We start from the raw sequence: 25,688 nt of genomic DNA on the forward strand, positions 1-25,688 counted from the left end.
ACTTACTGTAGGTGTTATTAACAGTTTTGAAGTTAGTCAGTGTTTAATCCTGTTTCTGTTGTGTTTGGCACATTTACTTTCATTTTACTGGTACTTTGTTCTAAAACAAATCATAATGTTAAATAAACGGAACCTTTCATTTGCAACAGTGACAACATAAATGTGTTGCTCAGGTAGCCTTATGTATGAGTAATATAGACTCAGTTTGGCCATGTAGACTACAACACAGCACATGAGCCACTTCCTAGCTCTACCGCACTTGCAGTGTTGTTTTCCTAAAGTCAAGTTTTCCTGTCTCAGGTTTCGAGTGCCAGTTACCAATGCATTCAAAAGTACTGACGACATCAAAAAGGACAGGGATCAATGGGTGGCAGTCATTGACAAGCAGTGCCTTCACTGGAAGCTCAAGTCCCAGGATCAGTCGACATCTGAATGTAAGGCTGTGTATTCTACCATAGAGAACGCACCATCACTGGAAAATAAGTGTGAGAATCAGTTGGAACAAAAGAAGATGATCTCCTCAAAGGACATCAATTCTCAAGTATCACCTCCAGTGTCTCCCTCAGGGCATCCCACAAAGCGCACCCAGGCTTTACGCAATTCACAGTCTCTCTCTAACCAAGTATCTTCAATACTGTTTCCATTACCCTCTCCAAGTTTTACTGTAAGTGGGAGTAACTCTTCAGAGCCTTTAAAACCAGTACCTCTGTCCGTTACTATAGCAGCACCACCTCCTCCTCCTCCTCCTCCAGGGAAAAGGGCCTTCCAGCCAGTATCAAAAAGAACAAAGCCATTTCACTGGGACCTTCTGCCCCAAGACAAGGTGAGCTAATTCAACATACCTGTGTTCTCTCATGTTTCTCAATGCATCTGTCTAATGCTTGTTTTGTAAAATACTTTCACTTGTGTCATACTGTCTTCACATGGTTTGATTCAGACACTGCTATGTAATATTTTACTGGCATCTTTGGATAGTCTCTAAGAGCAGCTCAGAGTAATTTTTTAGGTGTGTTAGCATATAATGCATGATGCAACTATTGCAAAAGCTCATGTCTGTCTGTCTACATTAAACAACACTGCCAAATGTGGACTAATTTTGTTTAGATGTGGCACACATTTTCTTCAAATAACTTGGTCGAGACAGTTCAAATTTTCACTCAGATATCTCAAACAGGTTGCCCTGTGCGAAGTTTTACAATTTCAAATTTTCACATTGAAAAACATGGCAAATTTGTGAACTCGTCCATCTTAAAATGAAGAAACATTGTGTGTGACTTGAAATAGGAATTTGTTTACTGCTTCAATTGCGGTTGCTTGAATTTGTATATTTTGTATATCTTATTCTTCTACTCATCTGACAGCTGCTCAGATGCTAAATGCAAGTGAATCAAACTCTGGGAAGAGAGTGCGTGTGAAAACAGTTTACACACCAGCACCCTTCTCCTGCTGCTTTAGGTAAATTAATTAATAGAGCACAAAAAAGTCACTTCTCTAGAAGTAAATGAAAGGGGTAGCAATTATGTAGGAACAAAAAAGACGCCATTGAACAATATTGTCTGTAGGTTATTATTCTAAAGATCCCACATTATCAACCTGCAGCTAAATGGTGTTTGAATGAATTAATAACACAGGAAACGTGGAGCTGCCCTAATTGATATTAACATAGGAGGAGTTTAAGAATGGACAGTGGTGTTGGGAGGTGGGAGGCTTCAGTTGCTTAAGACCCTGATCTCTGGTGCCCAACCCTTGCCTTGATCTTTCAGTTCCAAATATATATGAACTATTGCAGCAAGCCCCTGATTGTCTTTGCCTGTGTGTACCTTTCATATTCCATTATACAATAAATCAGTTCCTTTCAAGTTTTTACTTATTTATACAATTATAACAAATTATTGTGTTTAATATTAACTGCTAAATGAGGAACATAGACTCACCTAAAGGATTATTAGGAACACCATACTAATGCGGTGTTTGACCCCCTTTCGCCTTCAGAACTGCCTTAATTCCACGTGGCATTGATTCAACAAGGTGCTGAAAGCATTCTTTAGAAATGTTGGCCCATATTGATAGGATAGCATCTTGCAGTTGATGGAGATTTGTGGGATTGCACATCCAGGGCACGAAGCTCCCGTTCCACCACATCCCAAAGATGCTCTATTGGGTTGAGATCTGGTGGCTGTGGGGGCCATTTTAGTACTGTGAACTCATTGTCATGTTCAAGAAACCAATTTGAAATGATTCGAGCTTTGTGACATGGTGCATTATCCTGCTGGAAGTAGCCATCAGAGGATGGGTACATGGTGGTCATGAAGGGATGGACATGGGCAGAAACAATGCGCAGGTAGGCTGTGGCATTTAAATGATGCCCAATTGGCACTAAGGGGCCTAAAGTGTGCCAAGAAAACATCCCCCACACCATTACACCACCACCACCAGCCTGCACAATGGTAACAAGGCATGATGGATCCATGTTCTCATTCTGTTTACGCCAAATTCTGACTCTACCATTTGAATGTCTCAACAGAAATCGAGACTCATCAGACCAGGCAACATTTTTCCAGTCTTCAACTGTCCAATTTTGGTGAGCTCATGCAAATTGTAGCCTCTTTTTCCTATTCGTAGTGGAGATGAGTGGTACCCGGTGGGGTCTTCTGCTGTTGTAGCCCATCCGCCTCAAGGTTGTGCGTGTTGTGGCTTCACAAATGCTTTGCTGCATACCTCGGTTGTAACGAGTGGTTATTTCAGTCAAAGTTGCTCTTCTATCAGCTTGAATCAGTCGGCCCATTCTCCTCTGACCTCTAGCATCAACAAGGCATTTTCGCCCACAGGACTGCCGCATACTGGATGTTTTTCCCTTTTCACACCATTCTTTGTAAAGCCTAGAAATGGTTGTGCGTGAAAATCCCAGTAACTGAGCAGATTGTGAAATACTGAGACCGGCCCGTCTGGCACCAACAACCATGCCACGCTCAAAATTGCTTAAATCACCTTTCTTTCCCATTCTGACATTCAGTTTGGAGTTTGGGAGATTGTCTTGACTAGAACCACACCCCTAAATGCATTGAAGCAACTGCCATGTGATTGGTTGATTAGATAATTGCATTAATTAGAAATTGAACAGGTGTTCCTAATAATCCTTTTAGGTGAGTGTATTTCAATTCCTTTTCTCCTTTCCTAGGGTAACATTGATGCTGATTTTATGCTAACATTAGTCGTGTTGTATTAATAGATATTTATCAATTACTAATTAATGGATTCTACTCTATTAGATATACTTTCAAAAATGTTATATTTAAGAAATCTCACCACAATTAATCACAGACCCGCCTCTGCTAACACATCAATTGATGGCATTTTCACATCACTTGAATTGCAGTCTGCTCTGTATGAAAGGCATTGAGCCAACACAAGCCTATATACACTCCGTTGTAAAGTGCTGTTAAAAAGCACGTATTTAATGTACTCTATTAACATATGGAATTGCATTCTGTTATCGCTATTACTTTTGAATATGACTCATTATTACAAAACTGTTTAGTGAACAAAAAATGTAATAACTGACTCTTAGATGAAGTAGATACATAAATGTGAAATGCTCCACCTTTCACATCAGTTAACATAGTCTAAGTTGTTCCACTTTGAGAATTACACTCGAACGGAGGACTTGGACATCTTTTTCAAGTACAAAACTTGCTGTCTGTGTGCAGGGTGTGCAGGGTGTACTCTTGCTTTACATTTTTAAGCACTTACCTGGTTACTAAATTACTCACAGTTCCCAAAGATGGTTTTGTTACGTCCTCACACAAAGCACCTCTGACATCATATGGTGTTTTAAACACATATTACAAGAAGTCTTCAAATTACACTGACCAGGTTACTTGTTAATGTAAAATGCCTCAAAAGTGAAAATGATCTTACTTGGTGTGATGAGTCTTCTGGAGTAAAGCACATTTAACCATTAAGATGAGTACAGTGGTACCTCGGTATACATCCTTAATCCGTTCCAAATCCTTTGACTTATACCAAACAGGATGTATACCAAACATTTTTCCCATAAGAAATAAAGGGAAAATGCCATGATCCAATTCTATTGTTATTGGCATATTATACATTGATGGGGTTGTATAAAATAATATAAACACTGCTTAATACTAAAATACATACATACAAAAGCAATTAGATGAAATAAATGAAAATTTAACCTCACTTTACTTTTTAATAACGTCTTTGTTTTTCACAATTGCAGATATCGTCGGTCTCGGCATATGGTATGTAGCAGCCATGTTCCGGATATGCATGCCACCTTCATACTTTTCAACAATCGATTCAAATTTACATGAAAAAACACAAAATCATGTGAAAATTCACACAGAGTTATAGCGCGGGTTGTTCACTGAATGCTGGCATCTGGCATACTGACGCTCGTGGGCAGTTGTGGCTTTGTCTCGAGAGAGGTATTCCAAACAAAGGTTGTATGCCAAGCAAAATTTTTCACGTCCAAACAGGACATATACCAAGTTGGACTTATCTATCTATCTATCTATCTAAAGCTTTCTTGCAGAGTCTGTGCAAGTACTTTGCGTAGAAAGCAGGAATTTATAGTCTTGATGATTTGTTTTAGCACAGTTTTTTAAACATTATAGCATCTTGCATAATTCTTCATACAGACCAATTGGAGAAAAACATACAAACTTAAAAAACAGAATGAAGGCTGTAAAAGCTGCTTACTGACACCACCACAAAACAGCAACATAAGGCATCAGAACTTCTTAAAATACTACAAATAGTTTCCTCTGCAATGGCCCAGTGTTGGGCTGTTAAATAAGCGAAGGTATAAAAATGGGCCTACTCAGACCTAGCCCAGACATTGAAAATGCATCATTTTTTCCTTTTGGCCTTCCATCCACATTAAAAGAGCATTTTATTTTTTTTATTGTTGGTAATGAAAATGTTCACCGAAGTGTACAAAGTATAAATTTGACATCAGCAATGTGGCTGGTAAGAATGAAGTTTTCTGAAAAGGCATACATGATTGTCATTTGATCAGATAGTGACTTGTCAGTTTTTCCTTTGTGATTTCTCCTTTACTGTTTGTATAGATCTTTTCCTAACTCCCCAGTCTCAGCTGACAGCTTCTGTGCTCTCAAATACTTCTCTTTATTTAATTTATCCACTTTATCAGTCCTTTAAATGAGGCATAAAACTGAGGTCCTGACACTCTGTGGTCATAAAAGATAACTGAGCATCTTTCAAAAAGATGTCCTGGCTAAGTAGCCCATCACTGCCATGCCCATTCTGGCCCCCTAATCACCCCTGTCTCTAATGGGCTATCTCTTTCAAACTTCTTCACCACCTAATAGCTAATGTGTGGTGAATGTACTGACACAATAATGGCAGCTGTCACATCATCCAGGTGGATGTTGTACATTAGTAGTGGTTCAAGTGGCTTCCCACTGTCTATGTAAAGCACATTGAATAGCTAGAAAAGCCTTAAATAAATGCAATTATTATTATTATTTTCCTAAACTTTGTCAGGCCTATAGTCTTTTGTAACTTTGAAAAGCATTTGCACTTTAGCATCTGTCCACAAAATCCTTTTTCTTCCTCTTTTGACTGCTCCTGTTAGGGGTTACCACAGCAGATCATCTTCTTCCATATCTTCCTGTACTCTACATCTTGGCTCTGTTACATCCATCACCTGCATGTCCTCTTTTACCACATTCATAAACCTTCTCTTAGGCCTTCCTCTTTTCCTCTTGCCTGGCAGCTCTATCATTAACATCCTTCTCCCTATGTACCCAGCATCTCTCCTCTGTACATGTCCAAACCAACGCAATCTCACCTCTCGGACTTTGTCTCCCTAACATCCAACCTGAGTTTACCATCTAATGTACTTATTTCTAATCCTGTCCATCCTTGTCTCACCCAATGCAAATCTTAGCATCTTTAACTCTGAATCACCAGCTCTGTCTCCTGCTTTCTGGTCAGTGCAACTATCTCCAACCCATATAACATAGCCAGTTTCACTACCGTCCTATAGATCTTCCCTTTCACTCTTGCTGATAACCGTCTGTCACAAATTACTCCTAACACTCTCCACCTATTCCACCCTGCCTGCACTCTCTTTTTCAAATTCTCTTCCACAATCCCTGTTACTCTGTGCTGTTGATCCCAAGTATTTAAACTCATCCACCTTTGCCAACTCTACTCCTTGTATCCTTACCATTCCACTGACTTCCGTCTCATTCACACACATGTATTCTGTCTTGTTCCTACTGACCTTCATTCCTCTCCTCTCTAGAGCATATTTCCACCTCTTCAGGGTCTCCTTGGCCTGCTCCCTACTTTCGCTACATATCACAATGTCATCAGCAAACACCACGGGGACTCCTTTCTAATTTCGTCTGTCAACCTGTCCACCACCATTGCAAATAAGAAAGGGCTTAGAGCTGATCCCTGATGTTATCCCACCTCCACATTAAATGCATCCATCACTCCTACCGCAGACCTTTCCACGGTCACACTTCTCTCGTACATATCCTGTACAACTCTTACACACATCTCTGCCACTCCTGAATTCCGCATACAATACCACAACTCCTCTCGAGGTACCCTGTCATATGCTTTCTCCATCTCCACAAAGACACAATACAACTCCTTCTGGCCATCTCTATACTTCTCCATCAACACCCTCAGAGTAAACATCAAATCTGTGGTGCTCTTACCTGCCATGAAACCATACTGCTGCTCACTAATCATCACCTCCCTTCTTAATCTAGCTTTCACTACTCTTTCCCATACCTTCATACTGTAGCTCATCAATTATATCTCCATGTAGTTACTACAGCTTTGCACATCCCCCTTATTCTTAAAAATCTGTACCAGTCCACTTCTTCCCTACTCCTCAGGCATCCTCACACATTCCATGATTCAATTAAACAATCTGGTTAAAAACTCCACTACTATCTCTCCTAAACACCTCTGTGCTTCCACAGGTATGTCATCTGGACCAACGACCTTTCCATTCTTCATCCTCTTCATAGCTTACCTTACTTCCTCCTTGGTAATCCGTTGCACTTCCTGATTCACTATCTCCACATTATCCAACCTCTTCTCTCTCTGTCATTCTCTTCATTCATCAGCCTCTCAAAGTACTCTTTCCATTTGCTCAACACACCCTCCTCATTTGTGAGTACATTTCCATCTTTATTCTTTATCACCTTAACCTGCTGCACATCTTTTCCAGCTTGGTTCCTCTGTTTAACCAATCGGTACAGGTCCTTTTCTCCCTCCTTAATGTCCAACCACTCATACAATCATCATACGCCTTTTCTTTAGCCTTCACCACCTCTCTCTTCACCTTGCGCTTTATCTCCTTGTACTCTTGTCTACTTTCTGCATTTCTCTGACTATCTCACTTCTTCTTCACCATCCTCTTCCTCTGTATATTCTCCTGTACTTCCCCCATTCCACCACTAGGTTTCCTTTTCCTCCTTCCTCTGTCCATATGTCCATATGCCAAGCACTCTTCTTACTGTCACCCTTACTACTTCTGCTGTAGTTGCCTGGCTGTCTAGTAACTCTTCACTGCCACCCAGTGCCTGTCTCACCATCTCCATGAGCTCAACCTTGCAGTCTTCCTTTTTCAACTTCCATCATTTGATCCTTGGTTCTGCCCTCACTCTACTCCTCTTCTTCTTGATCTTCAATGTCATCCTACAGACCACCATCCTATGCTGCTTAATTACACTTTCCCTTGCCACAATGAAGTCCTTTATTTCAATTTGTTCTTTCAATTTGATTTACTTTGGTTTTGCTCTGAAAACTTATGGTGCTCTTGGCTGATGAAACATGTATTGGCCAATAAGAAAGATTTTGTATGTTTTTGACATTTCAGAGATGACAATAAAATTTTAGAAAATTATCTGAAAATAGCTACAGTAGTGTGAACAGAAAACCTAAAAAACCCCCCAGAATTTTCAGATTTATTCATGTTAACATGAACTAAGACTAAGTAGTATAGGCAAAATAAAATATTAAATGATTATTGCTTACACACTTTAACGGCTATGCCACAGAGGAGGTTCTTTTTGAGTTTTGTCTAGAATGGCATTGCCTGTCACAATGTGCATTTATTAATCTCTTGTTTTCTACTCTGTGTTTGTGTACATGAGTAACGTATACATTTAGAATATTATGGCTTTTCTTATTCTCTCATTTTATACTTTAGAGCAATTCAAAGTGCACTCTGATCACTCTCGGTCCTATCCCAATGCAAGTGAAATCCTATCAAGCCAAATGAAACCAAAGCAGAAATCCACAGCTTAGTATTTGAAGGGAACATACATATTATGAATGAATTTTCTTGTAGTAAGCTGTAGCTGAGTAAAAACTAATAGTTATTGTTTAGGTTGGATTTAATTGTAATATCAGACATTATTTAAGTAGTTAAAAATTACAATGAATTTTGTCATTATTAAGACACTTTTTGGAGTGATCCTCACATTCTTGGTTAAATCTTTGCTTCTTTAGTGACAAGGGAGTTTTAACTATTGAAGCAGCTCTTGGAGTTAATGCCTGTTTGTAAACTACATTGCCAATCGTTTGTGGACACCTGGCCATCACACCTACAGCATATGATCTTGTTGTACATTCTTTTCCAAAAGCATGGGCATTAATATGGAGATGGCACCTCCTTTGCAGGTATAACAGCCTCCACTCTTCTGAGAAGGTTGTCCACAAGACGTTGAAGCAAATCTGTGGGAAGTTGTGCTCAAGCAGTATAAAGAACATTTGTGGCATCAAGTACTGAGGTTGGACAAGAAGACCAGGCTCGCAATCTGTACTCCAGATAATCCCAAAGTTGTTCAGTAGGGTTGTGGTCAGAGCTCTGTGCAGGGCACTTGAGTTCCTTCATGTCTTTATGGACCTGGCACGGGGGCATGGTCATACTAGCATGGGAAAGAAACTTCCCAAAATTGTTGCAACAAAGTTAGAAGCGTACAATTGTCTAAAATGTCTTTGTATGCTGTACCATTAATCACACCCTTCACTGGAACTAGGGGGCCTAGCCTAAACATTACAAACAGCCTCAGACCATTATCCATCCTCTACCAAATTTTACAGCTAGCACTATGCAGTACAGTAGGCAGCATTGTCCCTGCATCCACATGTGATTCATCACTCCGGAGAAATCGCTTCCACTGCTCTAGTGTCCAATGGTGGCATAGCCTACACCAGTGTTTCTTAATTACTGAGTGGTGTGGGCTGGAGTTGGTGGGGTGCAAGTTGCTATTGTTCATATAATGGAAGTGCGTTGCAAGTAGGTTATGCAGTGGGTCACTGGTCTGATGATCTTGCCTGATAGACCAATTGAGAGCCTTCCCCTCAGTGGGTTGCAAAGCCACTTAAATGGGAAAAAGTGGGTCATGACTCCAAGATGGTTGAGAAACACTACTCTATAGCACTCCAGCTGATGCTTCTACATAGTGATCTTAGACATGTGTGCAGCAGCTCAGGCATGTAAGCCCATTTCATAAAGCTCCTGATGAACAGTTCTTGTGCTGATGTTGCTTCCAGAGGCAGTTTGGAACTTTGTTGTCAGTGATTTCACAGAGTATAGTTGAATTTTATGGGCTATATGCTTCATATTAATAATAATAATTCTTTGCACTTTTCTCACTACTCAAAGCGCTCAGCAATTGCAGGTTATGGGCCTTGCTCAAGGGCCCAACAGAGCAGAGTCCCTATTGGCATTTACGGGATTTGAAGCGGCAACCTTCCGATTGCCAGTGCAGATCCCTAGCCTCAGAGCCACCACTCCACCTATTTAAACCATTATGTGGCTGAGATATTGCTGCTCCTTGACACTTCCACTTCACAAAAACAGCACTTACAGTTGACCAGGGCATATCTAGCAGTACAGAAGTTTTACGTATTGACTTGTGGAAAAAGTGGTGTACTATGACAGTGCCACGATCAAAGTTGTTGAACTCTTCAGTCAGTCTACAGTCAGCTTTTGCCCAAGGAGATGGTATGGCTATGTGCTTGATTTTATGTACGTGTTAACAATAGTTGAGGCTGAAACTCTTGAATATAGTAATGTGAAGGGGTTTCCACATACCTTGGCCATATTGTGCTTATCTACAGGACACTTGGTACATAGTGGTTTCCAAGCCTTTTCCTTGAGTGAAAATCATTTGAGCATATAGAAGTGATCTATTTCAGATTATAACATGGTAACATAACTCAGTAATTGAAAGAGATTGTATACCTTTTCATTAATAACTCAACATATTAAAATAAAAAAAAATAAAAATTATTAATTTTTGCTAAAGCAATTTTTTTAATTTCCTTTGCAGCTTGTTAAAACATTTTGGACACAAAGTGATACCTCTAAAATAAAAATAAATGAGTCCAAAGTATATGAGCAGTTCTGTATTCAAGATACAGGAGTCAACGTTGGAGTGGAATCAGCAGCAAATATAAACATTTTGCTTAACCCCAAGATTGCACATAACTTCAGTAAGTACCCTTCAAACTTCTGTGGAGTTAAGAAAATGTCATTTAACATTTAAGATTATTACACATGTCCTGCTAATAGGCAAGTATGAGTCCTGCAGACACTGTTATTTCATTCTATTACACAGTAAAAGAAAAGCCTAATTCTATACTTCATACATCTAAAAATAATACATTATATAGCCAGCCACATTGGCTTGTTAGGAAAATAACATAACATTCACAAACCCGAACAGAGGCACAAATGTAGTATGCGGGATCTGTGAGGCAGCTGCACTAACCACATCTCTGTTATTAGGGAAATGTTAGGTTCTAATACCACAGACATACATTACATTAGATTGGCCTCCCACTCCACACATTAACAATTGAATTGTATGCTTTTTGCATGTTAGTTTTATTCTTTTGGTTTTATTGATTGTTATTTCCTGCTGAGTTTTAACACCGTTATATGTGCAAATGTTAACAACGCTGATATCTTTGATATGTTTTCTACAGATTTCGGTGTAGTCTTTGACTTTTTCATCCAAACCTTTGAATGTCTTTTTGAGCTATCATGTTACAAGCTTGTTCTTTTATCTACAATTGTGCATGAGCTTCAACTGATAGGCAATTAGTTTTGTATTCTGTGATAAAAACCTGAAGTTGTTTCTTTAGGTGATAACAGAAAAGCATTCCCAAGTCTTAACACTACTTTCCTTAAAAGTTGCAACAAGAATAGAATATTGTTTTTTTTTTGTAATAGACATTACATGGGTTAAATAATTTATTTTATTTTTTACTGTCTCATCTGTCTACTCAACATTCCTCTAGAAGACTTGACAATAATACAGATCCCTTGTGGTAAACATTTTAGGAAGTAGTGGTTACCGCTTTGCTACTGTCATGAATTTCATTTTTCTTATTAGCTTGAACTGAAACTTGCATCAATTGCACTATCCGGCTGACAGGAGAAATGCAAGTGAAGCAAATACCTGTGAACTCTGAGTTCTTAGTGGTTAAACATGATAGGCCAGAGGGTTCAAAGTTCAAAAGTCGCTGGAAAATGTTTACTGCAAGTATTAAGAAATTCAAGGAATTGAAGGGAGGGTTGGTGATTTAATTAATCCAAAAGGCATTTCTTGTTTTTTCATTCATCTGTTTAAAATACCATGTGAAGGCACGTTTCCAGTCTTACACTAAATTATATATAATACTAAGTGAATTAATAAATTAGATTGTCCTTTCGCTATGCTTTAATAATTCAATGCTACTACTTCATTTAAGTATATACTTGTAATACATTGTAAAAGATTAAACATTAACTAAAAATTCCATACAATCTGAGAAAGAAAGCACTGTCCATCTGAATTAAGTTTGTTGACTGTTTACTAAAATGGCAAGAGGGGGTTTCGGAGGAGCAACCGCATCTCATTGGGGTGCGTTCAGCCCCCCTCTTCCCAAAATGAACGGCAGAGAAGCGAAGTGGATGGTGCGTGGTGCAGGCAAGGGGGGTTGGCGAGTGAAGCAAGCAGGGGGTAAGCCCCCTGGTTTATATGTGTGTGTGTGTTGTAATAAGACCACTAGGGGGCATGCCAGCCACCCAACCTGACACAGACAGATACTAGAGGCACACTTATAAAAAAAAGTTTTTTTATTCTTTTCTTCGCCTGTGGGCAATGCCTTTCCCCCATTCCCACAGGCACAACACAGTCCCAATAAGCACAATAGCACACACTGATTATAATAAATCTTCTCTTCTTCTCATCCAATCCTCTCTGGCAAGCTTTGTCTTCCTCCTCCTGGAGCGGTGGCTACTGGATCCTTTTATAGCCCTCCCAGAAGTGCTCCTGGTGTTTGATGACTTATTTCCGGCTGCATTTCCACCCACATGGTTCAAGAACCACTGCAGCGCCCCCTGACGGCACCCCCAGATCCAAACAGAGTTGTAGAGAACTCCATCTCCCATGGAGCCCTGCGGGAATCCAAGGCACCACTGCCACCCAGGTGGGCTGCTATCTAGCGTCCTGGGGTAGGTACTGTTCAGTCCATACTTGTTCCCCCGGATCACATATAGAAGATGCCGTCCACCACAGTATATATATATATATACTGCCTGAAGTAACAAATCCTCTTCCACACAGCTGTTAGCCTGGTGGTCAAGGGGCACCAGATTCGGCTGTGGCATATTGATCCAGATCGCCCTGTACGAGGATCGAACCAGAGCTTTGTGGACCTTATTCAAAGCTGGATCCGCAGAGATCCTTTGAAGCGCATTGTGAAGAAGCTCGCTGTTGATGCAGTCCTGTCAGGGATAGACAATAGCCTTTGTGATGAAATAATGATGAAACAACGTCCACCCACTGCTGGATCTAACCCACAGATTAAAGGGTGCACAAGCCACCTGGAAACAATGGGGCTCTCCAGGTTTGACCCCAATTTCGATCCAGCGAGCACAGACCTTCAGGGTCGCCAAAGCCACGGGTAGAAGACGCCAGAGTGTGAACACCATAGTGTGGACTAAACGCAGCTGCTTTCACTGTGATCAACTGGGACATCTGGCTCAGGAATGTCACCTCCCACCTGCACAAATAATGGCCATCGGTTTGGCCCAGATGTGTTGCTCACAAGTTTTCCCCAAGATGTTAATGAGCACAATTTTAAGGTCTCTATTATGTTGGCCAGACGGGAATTCTTGGCACGTTGGACCCTGGTAGTGACCTCTGTGTAGTCTGCCATGACTGACCTCCTATAAGACCAAAGACAAAGTAAACATCCGCTGCATCCATTGGGACATTAAAACATACGAGACTACTGTATATTACTCCCTCTGAAATTTAAAGGGAAGAACTTTAAGGTTTGGACTGCCATATCATGCCCCTCCTAATAGGAAAAAGTTGTGCCCTCTTCCCACAGGTCTTGGCTACCTGCAGAGCTCCTACCCTCATAATGGATAGACAGGGGCTTGCCGCAGTCAATGTCAGTCAAAGAAACGTGTTTGAAATTTAACTGGAGTTTTCCAGCGAGCTGGGGGATGAATCCTTAAGTGAAGACCCGGGACACCTTTGCAAACTTTTCCTCTCTGTCGCATGCATCAACAGCATCCACAGACCGGGCACTCAATATGGACCTAGACAAAAATGAAGTAGCAGTGAGAGGTGAGTGCAATGCTGCATCGAACATGGAGGAAGCAGAGACTGCCATCCAGGTAGAGTTTGCTCACCTACAACGAGCCGATAACAACTTGAATTTTGCATTCAGACAGGCCCACATCACAAATGACTCTTATTATCTGGAGAGAGAGAAAACCCACATTTTAAAACACCACATTTTTTACTTAAGGATGGTTTTCTGTATCGGATGGTTTCTGATTGCATGGATGATGGATATACTGTATCTAACAATTGGGAGTACCAAATGAGCATAGGGAGAAAGTTTTAAAAATTGCTCACAGTCACATTTTGGCAGGTCACCTCGGCATGGAAAAGACAAAGGAACTCTTTTCGAAATGCTTTTATTGAGTGAATATGGGCTGGGATGTGGAGTGATTTTGTAAATCCTGTCCCGACTTGCAAATAGTTTCTGCACACAGACCCACCAGGGCACACATGTACTGATGCCTATTTTAAATGTCCCCTGTGAGAGGATGGGATTAGATATTGTTGGCATACTTCCCATGAGTAAAAGGGGCTTTCAGTATTGCAAAAGCACTCTTGGATATGTTCACACATATTGGTATCCCTCGTGAGATTCTCACTGATCAGGACACACCCTTTATGTCTCGTATCATGAAGCAGCTGTGCAAAAGTTTTGGAATTAAGCAGTTACACTCCACAGTTTATCATCTGCAGACAGAGGCCTGACTGAACAATTTAATAAAACCCTAAAACAGATTATTCTGCGGGTAGCCCATGACAATCCAACTTCCTAGGATACAGTTGTACCTTTCCTCCTGTTTGCTGTCTGGGAAGCCCCACAAGCATGAGCCCTTTCAAACTATTATTTGGCTGGCGACTGTGCGGGGTGTTGGGCATTTTTCAGGATGAATGGATGGGGGCTTGTGAGACACCCCCTGGGGAGAGGTTTGTAGACTGAGTCATTTTGCTGCAAGTGCAGATTTCCAGATTGTCCTCTATTGCGGTGGGACATCAGCAGCATGAGCAGGGAACACAAAAACATAATTATGACAAGACTAAAGTCTGCGAGTTTAAAAAGGGGGATCTCATGGTGGTGTTGATTCCATCCTATCCACATAAATTTCGGGCCAAAGGGCAAGAGCTTGCAGTGATAGAACAGCGTATGTCCCCATTGAATTATAAAGTCAGAATTCCAGGGCGGTGGAAACCCATAAAGATTTTGCATGTTAATTTTTTAAAAGAGTGGCATAATCGTCACGAAGTCCTGGTCATGGCTACAGCGATCCCCGAGACTAAGGTTGCTATTTGGGATAATTTAACTGACACCCAGAAAGCGGAATTTCTATCGCCAATCGAGGGGAACTCTGACATCTTTTTGTCAATGCCTGGCTGGATCACGATTGCTGAACACAAGATTGTCACTCCACCCGGTGTTACTATACAGGTGCCCCTGTATTGCCTACCAGAGGCAACAAGGAAAGTGTAACACAAGGAAGTCTAATAGATGTTCCAATTAGGCATTATTCTGCCAAGCAAAAGCGAATGGCAAAGTCTACTTGTACTTGTCACAAAGTGCAACTCGGTTGTGTTGTGTTGTTTGGTACTGCATTGATTTTAGGTATTTGAATAAGACTTCCAAGTCTGATGCGTACCTGATGCCACGTGTGGACGAGCTGTTGGAAAAGCTTGGGCAGGCTTCATATATCTCCACCCTTGACCTCAAGAAGGGTTATTGGACAGGTCCTCTTGGAGGAGTCTAGTTGTGAGTAAACCACGTTCGCCACTCTGGACAGGTTTTATGGCAATTTATGGCACTCCCTTTTGGTCTCCATGGTTCATAACTAACGTTTCAGCAAATGATGAACCAGATCCTGTGTCCCCATTCCATGTATGCGAATGCCTATCTTTACGATGTGGTCGTTTTCAGTAATGACTGGGAATCTTGTTCGCCTTCGGGTGGTGCTTGACAGTTTATGGCTGGCAGGGTTGATGGCCAACCCTAAGAAGTGCAAGCTAGGTATGTCGGAAATCCGCTATCTGGGATATTCCATAGGGAAGGGTTTACTCAAGTCTCAAATGGACAAGGTGGGGCAGGTGCTTGCATATCCCCGTAATAAACACAGAGGCAGGTTTGTGCCTTCCTCAGGCTCGCAGGGTATTACAGGCAGTTCATTCCCAATTTTGCACATCGGGCCGCTCATCCACTGACTTGACAAGGGGCAGAAAGAATCGTGTTGTCTGGAGCAACACCTGTGAAAGATCTTTCATGGACCTAAAAGCCACTTTATCATCATTCCTGTTTCTACACAATCCAGACTTTTCAAAGGAATTTATTCTGCAAACAGTGGCTAGTGCTTTCTGTTTAGGAGCATTGCTCTCACAATGAAGAACACTCTCATCACGTTTCTCAGCAGAAGGCTGCTACCCAGGGAGCATAATTTTTCGACTATTGAATTGGAGTGGGTGGTAGAAGCCCTCCGTTATTATCTCTGGGAATGGCAGTTTACCCTGGTGACTGACCACGCCCTGCTACAATAGCTGTACAAACTGAAGGGTATGAATGCCTAGCTCACTCGGTGGTCTGTCAGTTTACAGGCTTTTGCTATTGATGTTCACCACCATCCCAGGCTGCACACACCAATGCTGACATTCTCACCCCACCTGGCCGAGCCCGGCTTGGACGGTCGCTTTGTGCACACCGGTGTGGACAAAGCTGAGTGGGGAGATTTAAGGTTTCTAAACTCTTTTGGGACTCCCCCCAACAGGATGACATGCTGAAGAGAGTCCCGAAGTACTATTGAGCTTATCTGTTGCCAGGGCAACCGGGGGCTCTATAAAGGCTGTCGTCAATGGGTGATGCAAGGAACATTATAAATGCAAGTAACAGTATTACTTGGCCACTAACCAGGCCAAAACCCTGCCTGATTGCTGTGTCTGTGTATAGGAGAGTGGTAGATCCTGCTACAATAAATAACAATAAATAATAAATAACCAAGACAGAGACTCATACATCATATGTCACAATATATATCTCTTCTCTTCTTTTCTCTCTTCCATCATGACTCCTTCTGCAAGGATTGTCCACTCCCTCCCGATTCTGGCTGTCCAATTGGAGAGAGGCGGCTCCTGTTATATTGCACCCAGGATTGCCCCTGGTATCCCGTGGTCATCTTCAGGCTCAGCCATTCACCATTCACCCCCCTAGTGGTGGCCACAGATTCCAGCAAGGTTGAGCTTCCATGTTCCAAACCCGTGGCACCATAGCATGCCAGGGGGATTGCTCTCTTCTATCCCGGGGGAGGTACTGCCCCGTGCAAGCTCCTTCTGGCTGGGTAAGAGTCCCAGCTATCCTTTACAATATATACATTGGTTTGAATAAAATGGTTGGGATTTACAAGCAAGCACAGCATAGCCAGACAAGTTTAGAATCTCTGTTCCACTTCATCATTGCTTCAACATTGTTGTCATTATTGTACATATTTTATACAAGAAGCAAATGCCTGTTGGGCACCTTTTGTTTTGCAAGCCATCTAAGTTGGGGTTCCTTGATTCCAAAGCACTTTTTTTCTTTCGTTATTTAAAACACACACCTCCTCGCCCCACTTAGGCCCACCCACTTCTCCCACTCCTTCTGTCCCTGCCATGATATATTCTTCTCAAAAGTCGAGTTATTAGAAAGCTTTGATTTGAGCTGCTTAATGTCCTGTTTTTCACCCCATGAAACAGTTTATAATTGACTGAAAGCCACATGGTGATTTGTGGTATTCTTTGTTTCATCCATCCATCCATCCATCCATTATCCAACCACTATATCCTAACTACAGGGTCACAGGGGTCTGCTGGAGCCAGTCCCAGCCAACACAGGGCGCAAGGCAGCAAACAAACCCTGGGCTGGGCGCCAGCCTATCACAAATTCTTTGTTTCATTTAAGTACAATCTGTGTCTGAAAAGTTAAGAGTCCTGTTTGCTGAAAGGATGATCCTTTTTATGGATGGAAACACCTGAGTTGCGCAGTTTATTTTGAATGCTGATCAGTGATCAGGGATGCGGAGTGATCAGAATATTGCTGCTTCACAAATAACTGTTGTTTAACTCTTTTTATAATTAAATTGCCCCCAAAGTATACACAAATACACTACTGATTAACCACGTGATCTCCTATGTTAGCATGAGAAAGGACTAATACATGCAAAGAACATTTACTGTTCTTTACTTGCCAGGCATGGCATCTTTAATCTGTAGATTTCACATACATGAAAATATCTTACCTTAAGCACATACTTGACTGAAAAAAATATGAAAGATATTACTTGTCCGAATACCTTTTGAGCGTAGCATACAATGGATACTTCAGAAGATTTTATTAACTGAAGTTTGTAGTTAAACTGCCCATCCCTGGCAGAAAACATCAGTTGTTTGTGAAGCAGGAATATTCTGATCATTGTGTATTTGGGATTCACAAGAAGTCACATAGCTCAAGTTTTCTCTACACAAAGAGGTTTCATCCTTTACTCCTTCCTGATCTAGTTTACTCTTAAATGAAACCAAAACTATACTCACATTAGAATATTTAATGACCGGCATAATTAATGTCTCTTGCCCCAATGTAACCTCATTCCAAGCCACTAAACTGCTTCTATATTCTTGGTCTTTGAGTTACTCTTCTGTTGTGTATACCAGTTCTGATGTAAAGCAGGCAATTGATTCTGGGTGTATATTTTTCCTACACCTTTATTCCTATGGACTGCTGACAATAATGAACTGTTCAAGATAAATAGGCATGAATCCAATGACTGCCTTTATAAAAAAAGAAAAACCTTGCCACATGCCAACATAAAAACTCAAAAGATTTGAGTTATGTGACCATAGTTCATAGCCATCACAATAATACTTACTGTAGATTCATTTTTAAGCTAATTAAACCTCAAAGGAAAATTTACACTCTAAATTAATGAAATGTACAATCCTCACAGCCCTGCCCTGGACAAGCAGTTTATGAAGATGGATGAATGAAATGTAGCAGATGTGAAATTTCACATAAACTGAAAAGCCTTTTAAATTTGTAGGTTGCTCAGCAAATCTGTCTTTGCATTAAGACTATATGCTGCATTCTCACCAAAATCCAGAAGGTGGCACTCCAGGATAAAGGCAGATTTTGATCAGAGCCTGAATTTTTCCATTCTGCACTTGAGTTCCTATTTCAAATTAAAAGCTACCTGTATAAGTTAGACTGTTATGTTATTTTCTTAAAACAAATTAAAAAAAAAATCCTATCAAGTTATTAGCTCTACATAGAAATGCCACAGTGTGCTGGGTGGAGGTGATGCATGTGGAAGTGCTTGCTATTTTAATTAAGCTTGAGGTTTTAGCATTAGATAGTGGCGAAGTCGGGTTACTTCCAGCAGAAGACTGGGGCATTGCCTTATCCTTTGCATCCGTCAAGTTATCTACTGGTGATCCTCCTCGTACTGTTTGACTACACATACAGTTTTAAAGAATCATTAAGGAGTTCAAAGCAAAGTACTGTAATTGTACAAACCAGAGATTCCTTGGAGTTTATTGATCTTTTTCTTGTGTCCTTTTCATTTGCCTGTATATTTCTCACTTTTTAAAAAGGCAAGACCACAAAATTGGTAGTTGTTGAACATGACTAATATGAGCTCTAATAATCAGAGAGCTTTTAACAAGGCATTCTGTATCATAATTAAGTTATTTGTTATGTATCCTGCAAGTGACTCATTGCCTCATCCAGAGGATGGCAGCAAGAAGCACCTAAAATGAGAGTGGCATCAGAGTTACCTTACCTAAAGTGATGAACCACAATTGCATTTTCTATTTTTGTGCTATTAAGCTGTTTGGTTACTAAGAAACAAAGCCCTTGAGTGGTCTCAATTTAGCCATTTCTGTAAATAATTAATGCCACTTTTGAATCTCTAATAAATTCTAGTCATTTTCTTTCAGTAAAGAGGTTTGCTGACCCTACTGGTGTAGCAACACATCTAATGAGATAGACAGAAGATCATGCTGTGTTCCAGAAGTTATTTTTCAGCAGGTCTTATCACCCCAGATTGTTCCACGTGATTCTAAAGATATCATTTATGAACTTTTGTTGGGACCAACTTCATACGCTTTCCTGCTTGTCTGCTTTTATCCGATATTTGTCTGACATTGATCAAGGACCTATACACGTGGAATATATGAATCAATATCTATAATCCATTCTTTCTTTCATTAACTGTTAAAGGGGATGTCCAGGCTGGGTTTTCTACACCAGTGGATATTTTCTGTTCCTTGTGCTTATCTGCACCAAAATGCTGTCACCTTTCAGTAGAGATAAGAAATATTTTCATATTGTAGCTTTTCTTCATTCCTTTCAAATTTCAAATGGTTTCCCTTTGTTGTAAACTTATGTGACTGGAAACCTGAATGTCAGAGTCAGTATTATAAAAAAAACAAGCTCAGATGACTTATATGGATTAATTCCTCTGTAACAATTGACTTTACGGGATCTCAAGAAAAGAACAGCACCTGTCTTTACATTTCATGAGGTACATGAAAAGCTTCTCCTTAACTTCATCTTGGACATTGAGAATGTTTAAAATAAATTCTAGCAGTTGTTATTTTTTAATGGAATAATTATTTAAATACAGTAAAATAAACTGAAAACACATTCAGTTGTGATATACTGTAGTACACAGCATTGCAAGTTAGAAACAGGAGAAAGGGGTGCTAACTCTGCTGGAATTTTTCTTATGGGTTTTTCCATAAGGCTTCAGGACACGACAGCATGGAAACAGGGGTGAGGAGTACATTGTGTAGGCTGATTTGTGGTGTCTATTTAATATTATAAAATTCTGTATTTAAATACATTCGTATTTGTCAAGTCACCATTGAATGGTGACTTCCATTTTGGTCCAACATGTAAGTAAGACATTCACTTTACTTTGAAAGTATGACAATACTAGCCCTTCTCCTCCTCCTCCTCTTTCTAGCTAGTTTTTCTTGTTTATATATCCATACAGGGTAGTAAATTTAAAAATTAAGCTATTGCATTAGGTCTGTCTGTTGACCGTAGCTTTCTAAGTGAATGTAGAATTTCTGAGTGTAAAATTGAAAACGAGGCAGGCTAATATTCTGTGTGACTACCCAATCTTTGTTGACAAGTGGGAACCAGAAACTGCTGCCAAAAGCCAACAGTCCGTTGTAACGCAGCTGGGTGCTTAACCACTGCTCAAAAATGTTACCTCATATGAGTGCACTTGGGAGTCCCTAGAAGTACTGACTGGCAACAACAACAACAACATTTATTTATATAGCACATTTTCATACAAATAACCTAACTGAAAGTGCTTTACATGATGAAGAGAAAAAAAGACAAAGTAAGAATTAAAATAAGACATCATTAATTAACATAGAATAAGAGTAAGGTCCAATGGCCAGGGAGGTCAGAAAAAAAAAAAAACTCCAGACGGCTGGAGAGAAAAAATAAAATCTGCAGGGGTTCCAGGCCACGACACCGCTCAGCCTCCTCTGGGCACGTAACAAAATTAACCCAGAGTCTTTCACCTTTAATTACTGTTTAGGGAACAAGAGGTCTATGGCAAGCAGGTGCTTCCTTAAGGGTGTTGTGACCTGTTTAATGCAAGACGTTTATGGTGCAGTGGCTGTAAGTTGGAGAAATGATTTACTGGCAGCTAATAAATGCAATCAGTAAGAAATTATAGAGATGTGTGAAAGACATCTACTAGGAAAGATAGTGTTGAAACATTTGTAGACAGCCCTAGAAATCAACAGAGTCTTGATTTGTTTTTGTTCATTTGATTTCCCTCACGTTCCCTAGGACCTTGACGCAACATATACAGTACATAAGCACATAGCAAGTGCAAGACAAGTATTGAAGTATACTGTAATATAAATAAAAATAAATGAGTAATAGATAATAATAATAATAATAAGAAGAAGAAGAAGAAGAATAAACTGAAATAAATAATAATCTGCCGTGGGCTGGCACCCTGCCCGGGTTTGTTTCCTGCTTTGTGCCCTGTGTTGGCTGGGATTGGCTCCAGCAGACCCTCGTGACCCTGTAGTTAGAATATAGTGGGTTGGATAATGGATGAATGGAATAAATAGTAAAGAATAAATCATAATAAAAATGAGTAGTAACAAGTTGTACAAATATACTACATACAAATAAGCTACTAGGAGCAAATCTGAGGGCAGATAGACAGCACAGGGTTCAGAGTCCAGACCAACAACTTGTAGATGCTGTTTCAGAACTGGTTTGGATGCTACGGTACCTTCTAATAGAAGTAGGACAAATAGACTGTGAGAGGGGTGGGAGCGTTCCTTCACAATGCTATAGGCTTTGTGGATGCAATGCCTAAAAAAGATGTCTTTAGAGGAGGGCAGATGTCTTGATGGTGTCCCTGTAGAATGTGGTGAGAGGAGGGAAGAAGGCTTTATTTTTCAGCCAACCAAGGGAAGTGGAGTTAATGCTGTGCTTTCTTGGTAATGGAAGTGGTTTTAGTTGCAGCTTCCAGCTGCACACCAAAGAATTCTTGATGCAGAACTCTTGATGCTGGCATCAACAAATTATCTCTTTTGTCTTCTCCCCATTAAGATGCCTATTGTTGCTCCTGTACCAGTCTGCCAATTGCCGTATATACTTTCTGTAAGCTGACTCATCCCTATTGCTCATAAGATCCACCACTATAGGGTCATCTGCAGATTTAATGATGGTTTTATAGATGTATGCAGCTGTACAATTAAGAGTCAGCAGAGTGAATAGAAGTGGGCTGCGTAGGTAGCCTTTGGGTTCACCAGTGCTCAGCATGATGGTACTGCAGATGGTGTTTCTGACCTGGATTGTCTGCAGTCTCTCAATCTGGAAGTCCAGTTTCATGGGGAAGTATTGTAGCCTAGCAAACCCAACAAGTTAAAAGATTATTATTATTGTTAATTTGGTGTGTCATTCATCATGGTCACCATATGTATAGGCAATCTCAAGTAACTAAGTTCACTTTTATTCATAGACTTTTAACTAGTGACTTTTTTTTTGGCGGGGATTTGGTCATTTTAGCTTGGTGCATATTATTATTACTATTATTATTTTGTTGTCAGACTTATTTGTCCGGATCTCTAATATAAAGTTATGATACTCTCTCTATTGTTCTTACCTTGCACCTGATGTTTGCTGGGACAGGTTCCAGCTTCCCTGTATATCTGCTCCAGATAACTGGGTTTAGAAAATGAATGGATTAATTATTTTGGATAGATTTAATCCATGGGACACAGAGCTGTCATATAACAACCTCAGATCAGCCCATTCACTCCCTTTTGGCCATTCCCCTCAGGTGCAGTTCGTCTCAAGCCACGTCTTCTACTTTTTGTTTCTCAGCATTTCCAATTAGATCTATTTAGCCTACCTCTTTATTTAAGTCATGACTTGAATCTTTTGTATTTTTTGTTCTATTCTAGTTTCTGTTTAATTGTATTTTCAGACACTTGTTAAAATTTTAGTCTTTGTCTAGTAATTTTTCTCCCCCATTTTTTGAAAATTTTCTATGTATTTCATACATGTTATAGTCAAAATATATCCAGCTATGCAACATTTGTTTTATTAAAGCCCACACCAAAAGTTAAATCTAAACATATGCAGAGTGCATACAGTATACAGTAAGGATATCTGTAATCATTCTCAGTATCCTCTGATTATTTCCCCAAAAACCCACAAAGAGAATATTTAACAAAACTTTTAGAGTTACACATCAACGTAGTGTACTAGACTGTAAGGTCAAGACATTTAAACGTGTGCATTTTAATGCTCATTTGTATGTACTACTATAAAATTTGGTTGTCTTAGGCTTCAAAGACATAAGAGGTCAACTCCTAGAAGGTATTTATTCTTATGCAGTTATAAAAATAAGTTCAGGGTTTTGTAGGAAGCAATTATTTTTTTTCTGCAGGCCTGCTATTGATCATGTTTTGACATTGTCCATCACTCTTTATATTTGTCTGAGTATATATATTGTATTAAATACATAGTATATAATATACATTGTGGTAAGGATTACATATGTTTTGAGCTAAGGTAGTAATACTCATCTTCATGGCACCAGATAGTGGTAACATTTTGCATATTGATTAGTACATTTCACTGTAGTATGTATTTGTGACATTATTGACCCATCTACACCAGACAAGATCTTCTGCATCATAGTTTTGACCCATATACACTCACCTAAAGGATTATTAGGAACACCTGTTCAATTTCTCATTAATGCAATTATCTAATCAACCAATCACATGGCAGTTGCTTCAATGCATTTAGGGGTGTGGTCCTGGTCAAGACAATCTCCTAAACTCCAAACTGAATGTCAGAATGGGAAAGAAAGGTGATTTAAGCAATTTTGAGCGTGGCATGGTTGTTGGTGCCAGACGGGCCGGTCTGAGTATTTCACAATCTGCTCAGTTACTGGGATTTTCACGCACAACCATTTCTAGAATGGTGTGAAAAGGGAAAAACATCCAGTATGCGGCAGTCCTGTGGGCGAAAATGCCTTGTTGATTCTAGAGGTCAGAGGAGAATGGGCCGACTGATTCAAGCTGATAGAAGAGCAACTTTGACTGAAATAACCACTCGTTACAACCGAGGTATGCAGCAAAGCATTTGTGAAGCCACAACACGCACAACCTTGAGGCGGATGGGCTACAACAGCAGAAGACCCTACCGGGTACCACTCATCTCCACTACAAATAGGAAAAAGAGGCTACAATTTGCACGAGCTCACCAAAATTGGACAGTTGAAGACTGGAAAAATGTTGCCTGGTCTGATGAGTCTCGATTTCTGTTGAGATATTCAAATGGTAGAGTCAGAATTTGGCGTAAACAGAATGACAACATAGATCCATCATGCCTTGTTACCACTGTGCAGGCTGGTGGTGGTGGTGTAATGGTGTGGGGGATGTTTTCTTGGCACACTTTAGGCCCCTTAGTGCCAATTGGGCATCGTTTAAATGTGAGCATTGTTTCTGACCATGTCCATCCCTTCATGACCACCATGTACCCATCCTCTGATGGCTACTTCCAGCAGGATAATGCACCATGTCACAAAGCTCGAATCATTTCAAATTGGTTTCTTGAACATGACAATGAGTTCACTGTACTAAAATGGCCCCCACAGTCACCAGATCTCAACCCAATAGAGCATCTTTGGGATGTGGTGGAATGGGAGCTTCGTGCCCTGGATGTGCATCCCACAAATCTCCATCAACTGCAAGATGCTATCCTATCAATATGGGCCAACATTTCTAAAGAATGCTTTCAGCACCTTGTTGAATCAGTGCCACGTAGAATTAAGGCAGTTCTGAAGGCGAAAGGGGGTCAAACACCGTATTAGTATGGTGTTCCTAATAATCCTTTAGGTGAGTGTATATCCCTTTCTAGGATAATCTTTTGGAAGTGCTTTCCTCAAAGCAGGTACAGCATGCTACCTCCTAATGGTGAGTAATGACTGGCCTACTAGCAGTCCTCCTGAGCCTTATTATCCTAAAGACAATATGGTTGCACCTTTTCCATCTAGGAATTATGCCCTGTCATCTCTTGGCCTGAAGGTGTCCTGAGTTCTGTCATATGTTTCTCCCTGTTTCATCTTGCTTATGGATCTCTCTGTACAGTAAATTACTTTTGGAGCACCCACTATAGTTACAGAACTTAACATTCCCTGATGGTGCTCATCCTTCTGCACTGTCATGTAATGTTTTGCCTTACTGAGGTGAGAGAGCCAGTGTTACTCTGTCCTGTGCCATTCTGGTGTCAGCCTACACAGTCAAACAGCAGTCTTTGGTGGATTATAAACAGTATGGCATTGCATTAGTACAAGGAATAAAATGCAAAAGAGCAACCTGTTAACATGCACGGCACATTAAAACTACATCATTGCGAGAGGCTGTTCTGAATTTGAAGCAGACCAAAGTGGTTAAAAACCTGAGCAAGTCACAAGAGACAAGACTTCAAAAGACACCTAAAAGGCAGCAGACTGGGAGCTGTTT

General features: G+C 40.4%; 1 protein-coding gene across 4 annotated transcripts in view; it reads left to right on the forward strand.

Moving 5' to 3' along the window:
• Window positions 1–25,688, forward strand: part of LOC120515046 (formin-H) — a 220,375-nt gene that overhangs the window by 69,407 nt on the left and 125,280 nt on the right. For all 4 annotated transcript variants that reach the window (XM_039735748.1, XM_039735750.1, XM_039735751.1 and 1 more), the window contains 2 exons: window positions 301–823; window positions 10,362–10,524. In XM_039735748.1, the coding sequence (XP_039591682.1) occupies window positions 301–823; window positions 10,362–10,524 (686 nt within the window). The remainder of the gene's footprint in view (window positions 1–300; window positions 824–10,361; window positions 10,525–25,688) is intronic.

This window comes from Polypterus senegalus, chromosome 14, assembly GCF_016835505.1.
Source record: "Polypterus senegalus isolate Bchr_013 chromosome 14, ASM1683550v1, whole genome shotgun sequence".
NCBI lineage: Eukaryota > Metazoa > Chordata > Cladistia > Polypteriformes > Polypteridae > Polypterus > Polypterus senegalus.